The sequence below is a fragment of the Betta splendens genome, chromosome 14, assembly GCF_900634795.4.
Source record: "Betta splendens chromosome 14, fBetSpl5.4, whole genome shotgun sequence".
Lineage (NCBI taxonomy): Eukaryota > Metazoa > Chordata > Actinopteri > Anabantiformes > Osphronemidae > Betta > Betta splendens.
In genome coordinates, this window is record NC_040894.2 from 14,083,399 (window position 1) to 14,097,454 (window position 14,056).

At 42.5% G+C, this 14,056-nt stretch overlaps 1 protein-coding gene across 4 annotated transcripts in view; it reads right to left on the minus strand.

The window, feature by feature from the left end:
• Nucleotides 1-338: 338 nt before the first annotated feature.
• LOC114869177 (cell adhesion molecule DSCAM-like) overlaps nt 339-14,056 on the minus strand; it is a 58,489-nt gene continuing 44,771 nt past the window's right edge. For 2 of the 4 annotated variants that reach the window (XM_029173141.3, XM_055514392.1), the window contains 22 exons: nt 12,732-12,928; nt 10,140-10,236; nt 9,925-10,053; nt 9,528-9,695; nt 9,025-9,095; nt 8,597-8,840; nt 8,266-8,412; nt 7,072-7,227; nt 6,578-6,711; nt 6,226-6,379; nt 5,878-5,995; nt 5,594-5,757; nt 5,369-5,467; nt 5,096-5,284; nt 4,652-4,942; nt 4,324-4,500; nt 4,210-4,240; nt 3,984-4,099; nt 3,751-3,909; nt 3,025-3,222; nt 2,590-2,892; nt 339-2,335 (listed from right to left, as the gene is read on the minus strand). In XM_029173141.3, the coding sequence (XP_029028974.1) occupies nt 1,956-2,335; nt 2,590-2,892; nt 3,025-3,222; nt 3,751-3,909; nt 3,984-4,099; nt 4,210-4,240; nt 4,324-4,500; nt 4,652-4,942; nt 5,096-5,284; nt 5,369-5,467; nt 5,594-5,757; nt 5,878-5,995; nt 6,226-6,379; nt 6,578-6,711; nt 7,072-7,227; nt 8,266-8,412; nt 8,597-8,840; nt 9,025-9,095; nt 9,528-9,695; nt 9,925-10,053; nt 10,140-10,236; nt 12,732-12,928 (3,722 nt within the window). In that variant the 3' untranslated portion in view covers nt 339-1,955. The remainder of the gene's footprint in view (nt 2,336-2,589; nt 2,893-3,024; nt 3,223-3,750; nt 3,910-3,983; nt 4,100-4,209; nt 4,241-4,323; nt 4,501-4,651; nt 4,943-5,095; nt 5,285-5,368; nt 5,468-5,593; nt 5,758-5,877; nt 5,996-6,225; nt 6,380-6,577; nt 6,712-7,071; nt 7,228-8,265; nt 8,413-8,596; nt 8,841-9,024; nt 9,096-9,527; nt 9,696-9,924; nt 10,054-10,139; nt 10,237-12,731; nt 12,929-14,056) is intronic. The other 2 variants (XM_029173142.3, XM_029173143.3) reach the window with 2 other exon arrangements.

Below are 14,056 nucleotides of genomic sequence, written 5' to 3' on the forward strand. Positions count from 1 at the left end.
AATGTGGTTTCATCCTTCTGAGTTAAAGAATGTTAAAGGCGAAACTGATGAAAATGCCTATTAGTTTTTTGTTTTCTAATTGAGACATAGAAGCCATGCTATTTAATACATTATGTGCTAAATGGCTTTGTTGTTTGCGGGTAACCTGAGTTTTAACAGATTCAACTACTGATTCGCACAGGATGACAACACTGTATCTGGCCTACCACCAGAAAACGCTGACTACACTGAAGTCAAAGTTCTCCCATTGAAAGCCACAACCCAAGCCACCCGAGTGCAGAGTCTTCACGGGCCCTGCCTCACCTCTGCACCAGGACCATTCACTCATGTCAAACCCATTAAGGACACTTTGGGGAACAGCCATTTTATTAATCAAATTTGAAATTTGTGTTAGTTTCTCTTTATTCCAGTGCCACCGTAGTGAACACTCATGTTAAAAATAAAAAGTGACATTTTTTTCTTTGTTAAAATGTAGAATCATAATGAAGACAGTTATTTATAGAAACTAATCATAGAAACTAATAAAATGACCTCACAGCATTTGGATCAAACTCATCTCCCGTCACGCTAACTCAAAGAAACAGAAACAACTGAAACGGGCCAGGGCAGACAGGAACAAAAACAGCCTTGTACGTATACTCTTTTTTTTAAGTATTTCCCATAAACATTATAGGTTTGGTTTGAAGGGGGGTCTGCTGGATTGTCTCACGTTTTGTTTCCCTGTAGAGGAGAATTGCTGCAAAGTCCTGCAGCAACAGTAAATCTACTGAGGAGAGAGAGCCATGAAAGACTCTACCTAGTGCACTGAGAGTAGGGGGATTTATCTGGACACACTTGAGTTGGGGGTGTTGTGAAGTGCAAATCATCCGTTCTCTATTCCCTCCCCGTTCTAGCTAATGTCATTTACCACCCTGGTGAACAAGCAGCGGTAAACTACACCTGAATACATAGCTGGAATGTGTCCAGCCCTGTAAGTATACTCACAACATAGTTATTTTTCATCAATACAGTACAGTATAGAGGAATACTTTTAATATACTTTTCATATCTTTTTTATATTGCACCATGTGAGAATGGGACACAGAGAAAGATCAACAGAGACTCCATTTCCTAATTAAAATGAGATATGTGCAAACATGACTAAGGACTTTATTAACCAAATCAATTCTTCCCTGTAATATCCACAAATAAAAGTGATTTCTCTTTTTATATATATATTTATATTAATAAGAATAATAAATCTTCACATTGGATCATTTCATAGTGTGACAAAATGCTCGACTGGGCTGTCCAGTTATAATCAGAATCCTCATTGTCTTTTAATTGGTCAGTCCCCATGCATCCATAGGAAATAGATCATTTTTTTCTTCAAAAAAAGGTAACAATTGGAGAGCAGCTGGAAAGTTTTAACTGTGTCAATTGCTTTTGCTTCCAGGTTTTCTCCCAAGTTTCAGTGTTTTCAGGATATTCCATAGGAAAAAATGACGTCAAATCGTCATCTTCCACTCCCAAAAAAAAAAAAAGCTGTCCAGGTTCTTATGAAAACCTTGTAGTAATGTGATAATAGATCATTTGGTAATCAATAATTAATGATCATTATTAGCTGACAACTAACAATTAATAATCACTGATTAAGTATAAAGAATTAAAGAGAATTAAGAATAAATAATGCTCCCTCAGTTACTCAGTTAGTTTGGCAAACCTCTGGCTAGAGTTGCTTCTGATGAGTTAATTTTTTTCTTCAAGTAAAACAAAATAAAAAAATGATGAAATACAAACAAGAAACAAAAGAAAGCGCTAAAATAAATAAAAGGAGATTAGTAAAAGTGACCTCGCCCTAGGAGCGAGGTGACATATATACAGAACTGCGTGGTGAAAGTCAATTTACTGCACTTGAGTGTTACAGTAAGTACAGTGTTAGAGTGAGTTCCCTTCCTGCCCCAGGTTCCCTGCTGTTATACCAGTGTGTAGGACTTTGCGTAGGGGTTGCTGCTCTGTTTGAGATGTCCTCGTGAGTCCAGCAGGGACTCCTGAGAGGTGCTGAGCTTGGTGGCCTGGGCCAGCTCTGAGCCCTCTCTGTGGGGGAGCGTGGCTGCGGAGCCGGGCTGCCACTGAGCCACTGGGTCCCTGCTGGCCTGAGGGGCCTCTGTGGGTGTCGGGGGTGCCATGCGAGACGGCCGCTTCAGAGAACGACTCTTCTGGGGTTCCAGGCACGCCTGCCCCATGGCAGCTCTTTCCCCGCTAGCTGTCGGCCTGGCCGACCCCGAGCAGGACATGCCTCGATTCAAAAGGAAATCCATGCGCAGGTAGGGAGGAAGATGAACCAACTCGCCCCCTGAAGGACAACAATAATATGTTACGTTAGTCTACTTTGAATTGGCGTTACGTGATAAAAGCGTAAAAGTTCATTAGAAGTGTAACATCCCAAAAAGAGAAGAGAGTTGGACCTAATTTAAACAAAAGAACAAATAGTTGGGTGTCCATGTTGGACAGGAAGTAGATAATTAGTGCTATTAAGGTAACAAAAGGTTAGCATTAGGTTAGGACTAAGGCAGACAGGTCTGTGATCTCTGGGTTGCGCCGCCTCACCCGGTCTGTGGGCCTTGGGCACAGCCATGTTCATGACCCGGCTGACATCCTGAGGCTTGGGCGGGGAGGCAGTAAAGCGACAGATGCCTGACTCGGACGGCGTGCTGGACGTCAGGCTGTCTGTGTAGTCATTAGTGCCTGCTGTCATCTGCTCTGAGGAAGTGTCAGAGATGAAGCACTCGGTGATGGTGAACTTTGCGTGGCGCAGCTGCTCCTCCATCTTAGCGTGCTCATACGCTCTTGCAAGCTCTTCATAAGTGGAGGAGGCACTCTCTGTTGACACCATACTGCTTCGCGCTCGGTCTAGACACGGGCCAGAGTTAGTGTAACGATTAGTGACAAGAGTTAGTGGTAGGATTATTAGAACATGGCTGTTACAGTTGTTAGACGGCGGATGGAGGTTTTAGTTAGAGTACTGTAGTGAGACACGTGTACCTGTGTCCTGAGATGGGCTGACACTGTAGCTGTCACTTTCTTTGTCTACAGAGCCTTCCACTCTGGGTGTGGGCAGCCTCCAGTCAGTGCTGAGAGTGTGGGAGGAGACAGGGGGATGGGGTCGGTTTAGAGTCCACTGGCTGGCGTAGCGATTGCGAGCAGCTGGACCAGCTTTAGCTGTGCGGCGGGCGGTGGGGTCTGCGAATGTTGAGGAAAACGTCTGATGTTCATGCAGTAGGAAGGAAGTTATAACTTGCATATATATTGTCATAGGAGGAAAGCAGGAGAAATTTCCAAACAGTTTTCTGTATTCTAAACTCCAACAATCTAAAACTTGACCATTGACCTTTTCCCTTGATGTAGGACATACAGTATACTTAAGCATGTAGGATGCCAAGGTTGAAATGGGGATAAGGCTCTACGAGCAGAAGAATGTACAGCAAAAGACAGACTCAGTGATTAAGAAGCAGCATAGAAAACACTATATAAGTACAGTACATTACATGAAACACATTACTCTGTGTGTGTCAGTGTAGTGTGAATACTTGGATTTATTCTGGCCAAACATTTATTATCACCAAAACGTGGAAAAATGCAAAACAAATAACAAGGCACAATGATAGAGAGAAAATGCTAAATAACAAGAATAGAGCAGTGATATGAACATAAAACAACACAGCCACATGTTCAAATGATTTGTTATGAAAATAAAAGAAGCGTCCATACTGGACTTACTGGTTCCTGGTCTGGCATCAGACACATCCACCAGTGGACCAGTGGCTTGGGACAGTGATTGGTAGTGGACGGTGTGGGTGACAGTGGACGACTTCTGCTTCTGGGTCTCCCCAAAATCGTTGTCAGTGAGTAGCACCGTGGATCTGTCGTCTGTGGGATAGTGGCAAAAACCAGGTCAGTATCAGCTGCTGCATTAAAACAAATGCAAGGCTTACTGTACCTACCAACGGTCTCCATGGTGTCCCTCTCTTCGATCAGTAGCTGGGCTCTGGGGATGTCGATGTGCATGCGAAGCGTCTGCTGCTGTTTGTTTATTGGCTCTGCTGGACGGGTGTTTTTACTGCAGAGCACAAAAGCATGAGAATGTAGCACTGAACCCGACGAAAGCATTATGCAGACATACTTAATTTGTTAACAGCTATGCCGCAAAATCACTGTTTATAGTCTCACCTCATTAGCATCTCAGCCAAACTTTTTGCATCTGGTAAAAAAATATGGGAATAAAGTCACGTGAGCAAAGAGAAACAAGCATTGAAAACTTACAGTAAAAGGTTATGTTCTCACCTCGAAGCCTCTTGAGCCTCTGCTCCCTTCTCCTTCTTCTCAGCACCAGCAGCCCAATGAAGATGACAACAATGCCCACCAACACGCAGGAAATGGTCACCATCATCTTTAGACCTTCACCCCCGCTGGACTTGTCTTCGCTCACATTTGGCGCCTTTACCAAAGGTGCAATGGTACCTGCACAAAAGTCACACATTATGACTATATTTGTGCTCAGGCCACATGAATATTAGGAGATTTAAAGGAAGATCTTAACATCTGGGCCCTCAGTATAACTTATCATGGACTTTTTTGCTGAATTGGCACTAATAACGGCAACTCAACCTACTGCCATCGTAGCTGAGGGTTGCAAACTTGATCCTCTTCTCAGCATATCCAGCGCTGTTGTAGACCTTCATCTGCAGCTCATACCATGTGGCCTCCTGCAGGTCGTACAGAATGTAGCTCTTGGTGAGGGAGGTGCGCTGTGCCGTGGTCCAAGTGGGCGAGTCCACAGGCCGATACTCCAGGGTGAAGGAGGTGATGGGGCATCCGCCGCTATTCCAGCCATTCAGGTTTAGCTTGACCCGGGTTGCATTGATGCTAGTGAAGAGCTCCTGCTCTTTGGAGTACTGAGGCTCTGTAGAAGAGGAGAAGAGAAAACCCTCATTGTGATAATGTAGTAAGGAAAGTAAGTGTAAACACTTTTTTATTTAGGGTAACTCAAAGTATAGTTAAAATGCACTGAAAGTTATCGTAAGACTTTATGTATAGTAAAAACAACAACGCCTACCTTTCCCATGGGTTTTTGCTTCAATGATTTCACTGATGCGCCCAGGCCCCACTGCATTATGGGCAGTAAGCGTAAATTTGTACCAGGTGCCGCACTTGAGGTTCTCCAGCCGATACGATCGCTCGCTGGGGCTTATCGCAAAGTTACCCCACTGTTCGCTATTGTCCTCCGAGTATTGCAAAATGTAGCCTGGAGAAGAAGACATGTAGGGAGATGAGGATGAATGGAACACAGGAGATAAGAAGAACATGTGTGGCATGGTGGGTGTCTGACCTCGGATGGAGCTGCCTCCGTTGTCTCCTGGAATCCAGGAGAGGGTTATAGAAGTGGTGGTCGTCTTGGTGACAGTGAGACGAGGCTGGTCCGGTGGGACTATATGAAAGAAAACAGTTAAAATTGTAAACTGGCTGATGATTATTACAGTAGATGTAGCCTCGAGACAAGAAAAGTGACTTGAATACCAAAGATGGGTTTTACATAAGCCTTGTTCTACCTTACCTTGAACCTGAAGGTTGAGGACGATCTTGTCGGAGCCAAAACTGTTACTAGCCACACAGGTGTAGTTCCCAGAATCCTCTGCTTTTATTGTGCGAATGACAAGGCTGCCATTGCCATGGACGCTGCGACGGCTGTCGATGGCAACAGGTGCAGGGGTTCCATTGCTGAAACGCAGATGTGTTTTCAGATGTTAGAAGACATTTTGAGGGACCAATTGGATTGATTCATTATAAATGACTAAAGTCAGATAGTGTCTTTGAAAAGGTGAAGGCTTGGGTACTCACATCTCCTTCAGCCACTTGATGGTAGGAGACGGATCACCCACTGCTTTACAAGGCAGCACAATGTCCCTCATCCAGGGGGTGGTTACTGTTCCATTGAAGGTCAGAATCCGAGCTGGAGCTACAACAATACACATGAGCTTTATTAGGGCAGGAGATGCAGCAACACATTGTTTATTCCCCAGACTGTAATGTATCCACTTGTTTTTGTTTCTTTGGCTTACTGAGCAATGGGTTTTAGAAGTGATACAGTCTATCTGTTGTACAATATGCTACGTGCAGTTTTCCTTAAACTGTGTTGTCATGCCCTGGTTCAGTCTCAGCTAATTGAAACGTTAATTTGTCACCTACCCTCAGCCATGGGTTTGACCGTGATGATTTCACTGGCGTTTCCTCGGCCTGCAGCGGTGACAGCCACCACCCAGATACTGTACTGGCGATTCCTGCTCAGGTTGGGGATGCGGTAGAAGAACACTTCAGGGGCCGCCTCAAACTCGCTGCTCACCTGGGAGGAACAAGAATTAAAGACAATTGATTAATGCACAATCAGCAGCAAATGAATCCCACATTAGTATCCAAAACCAGACCAAATCACAATGTACAGTACTTGTCATCAGTTTGACTTGTATAGTTGGTTGTTACGTATAGCGCTGATTCCAGTTGCTGTACAACATTCAGCTTTGACATTCTCCACGTTTCTTACCACTGGGTGTGGGTTGGAGCAGAAAACTGTGTATTTTCTGATGATGCCATTTACTTTGAGTGGAGGAAGCCAGGACACAAACACCACTGAGTTAGATGCAGCTGCTGCCTTCACACCCGCTGGAGGACCAGGAACTAAAAGGGTAAGATAATTAAGTTGATACATTTCCAAACATTAAGCGAATATTATGGCTCATACATTTCTTATGGTGCTTCCCATAGATTATATACCAAGATTTATACCAAGACAACTTTGAAGTTACAGAAGTTACAGCTAGTCAGTAAATGAGTATTTGAGAGCCTCCTATTTTTTTTATTTCTATTTTTCTAAACTGAAAAACATAACAACATGAAACATCCATAAAAGACAGTTCTCACTTTAACAACACAGAGCAGACACTGGTGCATTTAACTGCAAGGCAGGTATAAACGTCTGCACTAGCCTGAGAACGTCTGTACAATGAGAGACGTGCTTGGTGCATCCTGACGTCCTACCGTCCTCCTTGGTCCGGGTGTAAATCTGTTCACTTCGAACGCCATCTCCAGCTCTTGTGAAGGCCAACACTTGGATACTATAATTAGTGTACTTCTCCAGTCCGTCCAGCTCCAGAGAGGGCTTAGCGCTTGTCACGTTCCTGATTTCTCCAAGCTCTAATGGACAGAAAAAAAAATGCTTTTATTGTTTAAAATGCTTTAAGCAAAGCAACCCTCCTAATGTGAATGATACAGCAGCGTAGAGTGACAAACTGACAAAGATGGAAACATGTGGCACAGCACAACGCTAAATATTCTGTCATGTAGCCCTGCATTTAAGCTCTACTGTGGTGAAACCTAATTCACCAGTGTCTCAGTAAATGTATAGCAGCTCCCTGGGCCTCACAGATCATTTGCAATGTCTGAAGCATTTTCCTCTGTTCTTGTCATACCTGGAACCATTTCCATTTCTATTCATAAAATTTCATGTAGCTGCATTACTGTGTTGCGTTAGCACCCATGCTTTTCAGTGAAGAGAACCTAGTTTTGATTCTCCGATTGCTAACACTTGCTTCTGTGTCTGCATGAGTTTGGGTTTACCTCCCACAGTCCAAGGAGTTAGTAAATTAATGCAAGAATTTGCGATGGACTAGTGACCTCTGACCTCTATGCTGTAGGTCATCAGGATTTCAACAGTCTAATATTGTAACTATTGTAACAAAATTATCATTCTATATACAAAGTAACAAAACATTTATGTCTAATTAATTGAGTCAGTTTCTTATTACAAATATTATCATTTAATTTACCAATGAGCCCAAGGCTGTTACCATGCAAACTAGTCCTGGCTGTCAAGTCCTGACCATTCTTTTTCTATATGCAGGTCAACATTATGTGACAGAACGGGGGTCAAAGGTAATTGTACTGTCACAACCAATCTTGTGCCAACCAGGAACGTGGCACGTGACACTGTGTCATGTCCAAACATGATCCCATAGAAAATAAAATCAGATTACAAATCAGTCAGGCCCCTGTGTCACACCAGGAGGTCAACTGGCCTTTCAAGTTGTTTTTTACATTTACTGGTAACTTAGATGCTGCTCAGAAAACCATGAGCAGCCACCTGGCTTCTAGTATAACAGTGAGGTTAATGCGTATGTAAATGGTCCGGTGTAAACATAGGATTTCCCTAAATACGTTTCCGTGAGCATGTACCTCCATCGGGCAGGTTGGCCCAGTAGATCACCCTGAAGCCTAGGAGGTTGCCATTCAGAGCATCTTTGGGAGGGGTCAGCCAGGACAGAGAGATGACCTCTGGAGATGTGGCAGTGGCCTGGACGTTCTCTGGAGGACGGCTGGGCACTGAAGGAGAAAAAAACAGAGGATGCGCCTTTAAAACAGCAAAGCCTGCAGTGTTATTAGTCAGACTGAAAACATGTGGCAATACCTCCCAACTACCACCAGGTTGCAATATATACTTATAAACCACAAACTGAGCAATGGAAAATTATCCCAGCTTCCCATCCATCCCTCCTTCTCATCTTACCGTCCTCCAGCGTGGTGGCAGCCACCTCTGTGGAGGAGGGCCCCGTCCCTGCACTGTTGCTGGCTTGCACAACAACTCCATACTGGGTGAACTTCTTCAGGTTGTCCAGCACCAGGTTCTCTGCATTGTCCCCAGTGGTTTCCACGCTGATCACACTGAACTGATAGTTTCCTCCTGAGCTGTACTCCCTGTAGCCCACCTGGTAGCCTCGAATCGCGCCATTCTGCAGATGCTTCTTGGGTGGCTGACAGAGAAGTCACATGTTAAATGGAGGGAACCAATCAGAAGCATCAACCGATTATAAGATATGTTATGACATGGAAATTATTATTTCAAATGCCCATAAGTTTGGAGAACAAAAACCCTAACTGTGTGGAGACATTTACATCGCGGAAACGCATTTTTAACATGTGGTTGGACAAACGTACCCGCCAAGTGACGCGGATGCTCTGAGATGAGAAGGCTTCCAGCTGCACTTCCTGAGGGGGTCCATCAGGAGCTGAGTTCAAACCATCAACACATACATCTTATCACGCTGTATACACAGAATGACTGCAACATTATCCTGGTATTTTTACCGACAAGGACAAGTGCACTGTGGGGGATGGCACAGGCATATGAAGACTGATTTGCAGAAGACGTCCAGCCTCAGTCTCTTGACTGTAGTGTTACATTTACTACCAAGGCCGCTAATTGAAAAGTTCTGCTTTTAGTGATAGGTCAGCATGTGTTTAACAACAGAGCCAATGGAGCTGATGTCACTGGCCTGTTAATGAATTGACTCACTTTGCCCTTTGCCCCTTTTTGCTTTTGACCTACCACCTGCAGTCACGTCTCACTATGTTGCCTTTCGTAACGTGTTCTATGAGTCAGATCACTTCCTATGCAGTATGGCTTAACCTGTGAGCATCTTCTACCAGTGTGCACTCACCAGCTTCATCTGTGGTGATGGTGAGCTCGTTGCTAGCCTCACTCTTGCCTATCAGGTTCTTGGCGAACATGCGGATGTTGTAAGTAGATGACGGGTGCAGGTCGATGATGGTGGCCTGGTTGAGCTGAGGGGAGACGTCTTTGGTCTTCTGAGCAGTATCCCAGGAGGCTGTGGAAGGTAGAGGCTAAGGTTTATGACGATGGAAGGCCAATCTAGCTAAGTTCATTATGACAGGGTATATTGAATTACAGAGGTCAGATGAGAGGAATATACTGAAGAGACAATTCACCAACCAAGACATATAAATTCTACAACCTTAGGGGTTTGAACGTGGTTTGTGTGTTCAACACAGTAAACTAAAACTATACTGACCTATTATGGGTCGAAATGTTTTTACCTGATTTGTTCTTGCTTTCAATATCAAAGCCAGTGATTGGGCTATTGCCATCAAAACCCATAGTCCAACGCAATGCAATGGTTCGGTCCTTGACTTCTCTGATCTCCACTTCTGGGGGATCAGGCGGTTCTGCAAGGACCAAAAGTAGCAAATTGTGTCATTCCAACTGCCGCTAATCATAGCGGGGTAAAGGTTTTTATTTTGTTGGGTCATACCTTGCACTGTGAGCTGTATAATTCCTCTGTCTTCACCAAATGAGTTAATGGCGTGGCAGGAGAAGAAGCCAGAGTCCTCCCTCACTGTGGGCATAATCTGATGGAAGATTTTAAATACTATATGTAAAAATTAGGGCAGGGCATGTTAACGCGTTAAACATGCCTTAACACCGGCAAAGTGCGTTAACGCAGTTTATTTTTATTATTAATATTTGGAAAGTCTGGCTCAGAATGCTCATACAGACAAACAAAGGGTCACGGGAGGAGCAGGCTGTTGATCAGTACTGGCCTGAGATATGCTTCTCTACCAATCAGAGCCTTTGGGTGCTTAGTGAACCCAGTAGAATAAAGGTGTCTTACGTGGACATTATCAGCCGTCCAATAAAACAACACATTTTCTTAACAGTTCACACACAGGTCTACTCCTTTTGCTGCATTGTCAATTTGCAACCGAGTAGAGTACATGAACACGTCCAATCAGTCATAACACAGTGGACAGCAAAATACAAAACACTGATCTCAGTGTGACTCAGTGCCTCATTGATTGTCATTGAAGCTTATTGCTATTTGTTGTCTTTGTAGTTTATGTCAAAATTACCTTTTATGCAAATAATTGGATCCAGAATGAAATGCTTTGATTCACTGAATCCATGACATTCATTTTGCAAACTGTGGCAGAAAACTGAAAGATTGTAAATATTACAGAAAATACATGTTAACTAAAATACAGTCAAATCTGTTGGAGGATAAGACACAGCCACTGTTTATACTAAGTCTCTGCTTTAGACCTCCTCCATTCAGGCTGGTAAAGAACAACACAGACCTGGCTCCATGTTAAGGTCTCAAAGCTGATAGAAAATTGAAGATAGAAGATTGACAAGAGTGTCAAACAGGTGCAATGGTAAGTTCATACTGGTTTCTAATAGATAGGAACAGATGGTTTCTCTTTGGTCACCAAAACTAAAACAATGGAATTTGTGGGTACTGTTTGAATGACATCAGTGTTAACTGTTTTGGGGGGGAGAAAATGTGTCAACTCAATGAGAATGGGTTTACACATTTGCTACGTGTGTCTGATTCACTGCTGTGATAGTGATAATGAAAATAAGTGGAACCTCATTAGGCAAAACAGGTCAAAGCGACTATTAAAAACTTTACCAACTCACATCATTTCCAAAATTAAACACTGCGATTTTAACATTCCTTTTAAAACTTAAATTTTTGCAACAAAACCTTACACACAAGAGCCATTTGAATTACCCTTTCATACTACCCGCAACACACTGATGGGCCTTATGTAAACATTCACAAACACAGTCTTCATGTTTCCATTTTGAATTGTAATTTGCTTAGACTTCTTCTGTAAAACTCAAAAGTAACATTTCTACAGCAATCAAAATTGTCACTGTAAACCTGAATGTTCAAAATAATTAAATTGAGTGAGTTGTGTTACAGTAACTTATTTCCTTATAAAAAGCTCTACTAACTTAAACATTTTGAGTTTTTGTGACATTTTCTTCTCTATGAGTGATATAAATAATAATATTTGATGAACTTTATATCTGATTAAGTTTTGGTGGTTATCACATGTGTCTCCATGGGGGACAGGATTTGAAGCTCTGTGATTGGCTGCTTCGAAACTGAATAAAAAACATGTGGTAATGTGGTACTGTATTATTTATTTTATCCTGCCACCTCACTGACTGCTAGCTGACTGTCGTTCTCGTCCGACACTGAATAGAACATAATGCAGCAAATTTCAGTTATTAGTTTGTGATGTCACACAACTGTTTGGTACTATATGCATAGTACACAGTTTGGCATAGTTACAGTATGTCTGGTTGAGAGTTGCACTACAATGGGGGCACCATGAGGGAAGGTGTTGTTGGTTTGGGTGAACCTATCTGTGCTGTGATGTGTTCGGAATACCCGAACAAAACTAGTCATCTGAGCATTTTTAGATGGTAGCAAAAGACAGTTGTTTTTTTACGATGTCAATGGTCAGGTTTAATTACCTAAACTGAATTAGAAATTAGTGATAACATTCTGTTTTGACTTGAAGCCTTCAAAAAATAGTCCACGCTAAATATTTTAAGTTGAATCTATCTGGTAATTAGCGCACAAATTATGAAGTTTTAGGTGGAATAGTCTAGCAAATAAGTTCATACTATTTTGAGATTTTAAGATTTTGAGTTACATGAACATTTTATTTAGTGTATTGAACTCAAAATAAAAAAAGTACTTATTTTATAGCAATCAAAAAAACATATATAGCATATTATCAACAATTTAAACTTATTGTGACATTTGACTTTTGAGTTCATAAAATTAAAAGTTTTGAGGCAATCAGTTGCCTGAGTTCTGTTAACTAATCAAGGTTTAAAATGCAATAGGCACGAATGCGTCAATCGCAGAAAACTCATGCAGTTACCGCAATTAAGGATTTTAATTGCTGCCCAGCACTAATAAAAAAAGTCACAGTCTTTTTGGTTCATAGCTCATTCAAAGTGTCATTGGGTGCAATTTATTTTAGTCCATCTGTAATTGCCCCCAACTCCCCAACTTTGGAAGTAACATAGCCTCCTTCTGTACCTGCAGGGTGGAGATGACTTCATCGCCCACCTCCTTGACAGAAATGACATAGCGACTGGTCTCTGGGTTGATGATGCGTTCTTCCTTCTCCCAGCGCACCATGATAGGCTTCTCACCGTGGGCTGTACAGCTCATTTTCTTCTCCTCGCCCTGTGTGGCCAACGTGGTGTTGGGGTAAGATGTGATCATGGCAGGGACTTTGGTGAAGAAAAAAAAGGAAAGAGGAGAGAATGAAGAGAAAAAGAAGATATTGTAAGATTGTTCTACACAATATTCATACAATATTCATGCTGGTATGCTGGTTATTTATAAATACACACATAGTAAAGGCTTAACTGTCAAAGTAATATAATTATATATATATATATATATATATATATATAATTTAAAAAAACTTCTCTACAAGTTATTTGCTAAGTGTGTGTTTAACCAAAAAACCCAAATGTTCAGCTTCCTGTTTACTGTTGTGTTGAAGTCAATAAGCAGCATTAGTCCTAAATGCTAAATTGACGCTCTAACAATACTCTGAAGACACCACACTAAATGCACACATAACAACATACATGCCTCATTACAAACAGCAGAGAGTATAACAGCCCTCTGCTCCCAGGTGCTCGTACACTTGCTCTCAGAGCCCCCCCCCACACACACACACACAGACACACACTCACACACAACACACACACACAGGCCTGTGCCTACACATAACGGTGTATGCTTACACTTCCTGTTTCTTGCACACAGACACACTGACTGAGACTGTGATGTGATGAGAAGTGTCAGGCAAGAGGTTGCAACCATTTAAGCCTCATCTCTTATTCACTCTGCAGCCATTTGGGGCTCGGGCGGAAAATAACGCTGATTTATTTTGCATGACAACTATGAATTTTTTGTGGGACACATTTGGAAAGGTAAAGGGAGGGGGAAAAACTGCTCAGGCTTTATGGAAACATTGTCGTTTTAACGCACAGCTACTTTCATTTTACCATGTAAGTGACTCAGAGGTGGTGCAGGGTGATGTTGTTGACACTTACACTGTGCCAGGCGACATACGGAACGATACACATGATGAGTGAGTTTGTGCTGTGACATTGTTTACATTCACCAGCTGGACTGGGAATCAAAGTGAATGTAAAGAATGAACATTTCTGGTGGTTTCATGTGCAATGTTACAGCTCAACACTTGCACACGTATGAAAGGATGTTCACAGCTGAGCCCTCTCCCCCTGGGGCATGCTTTGTGGATCTTTAATTGCTGTCGTGATATATAACTTTTTTATACTGAGTGGATTTGTATGTACATAGTGAAGCGAAGAGTGCGTAGA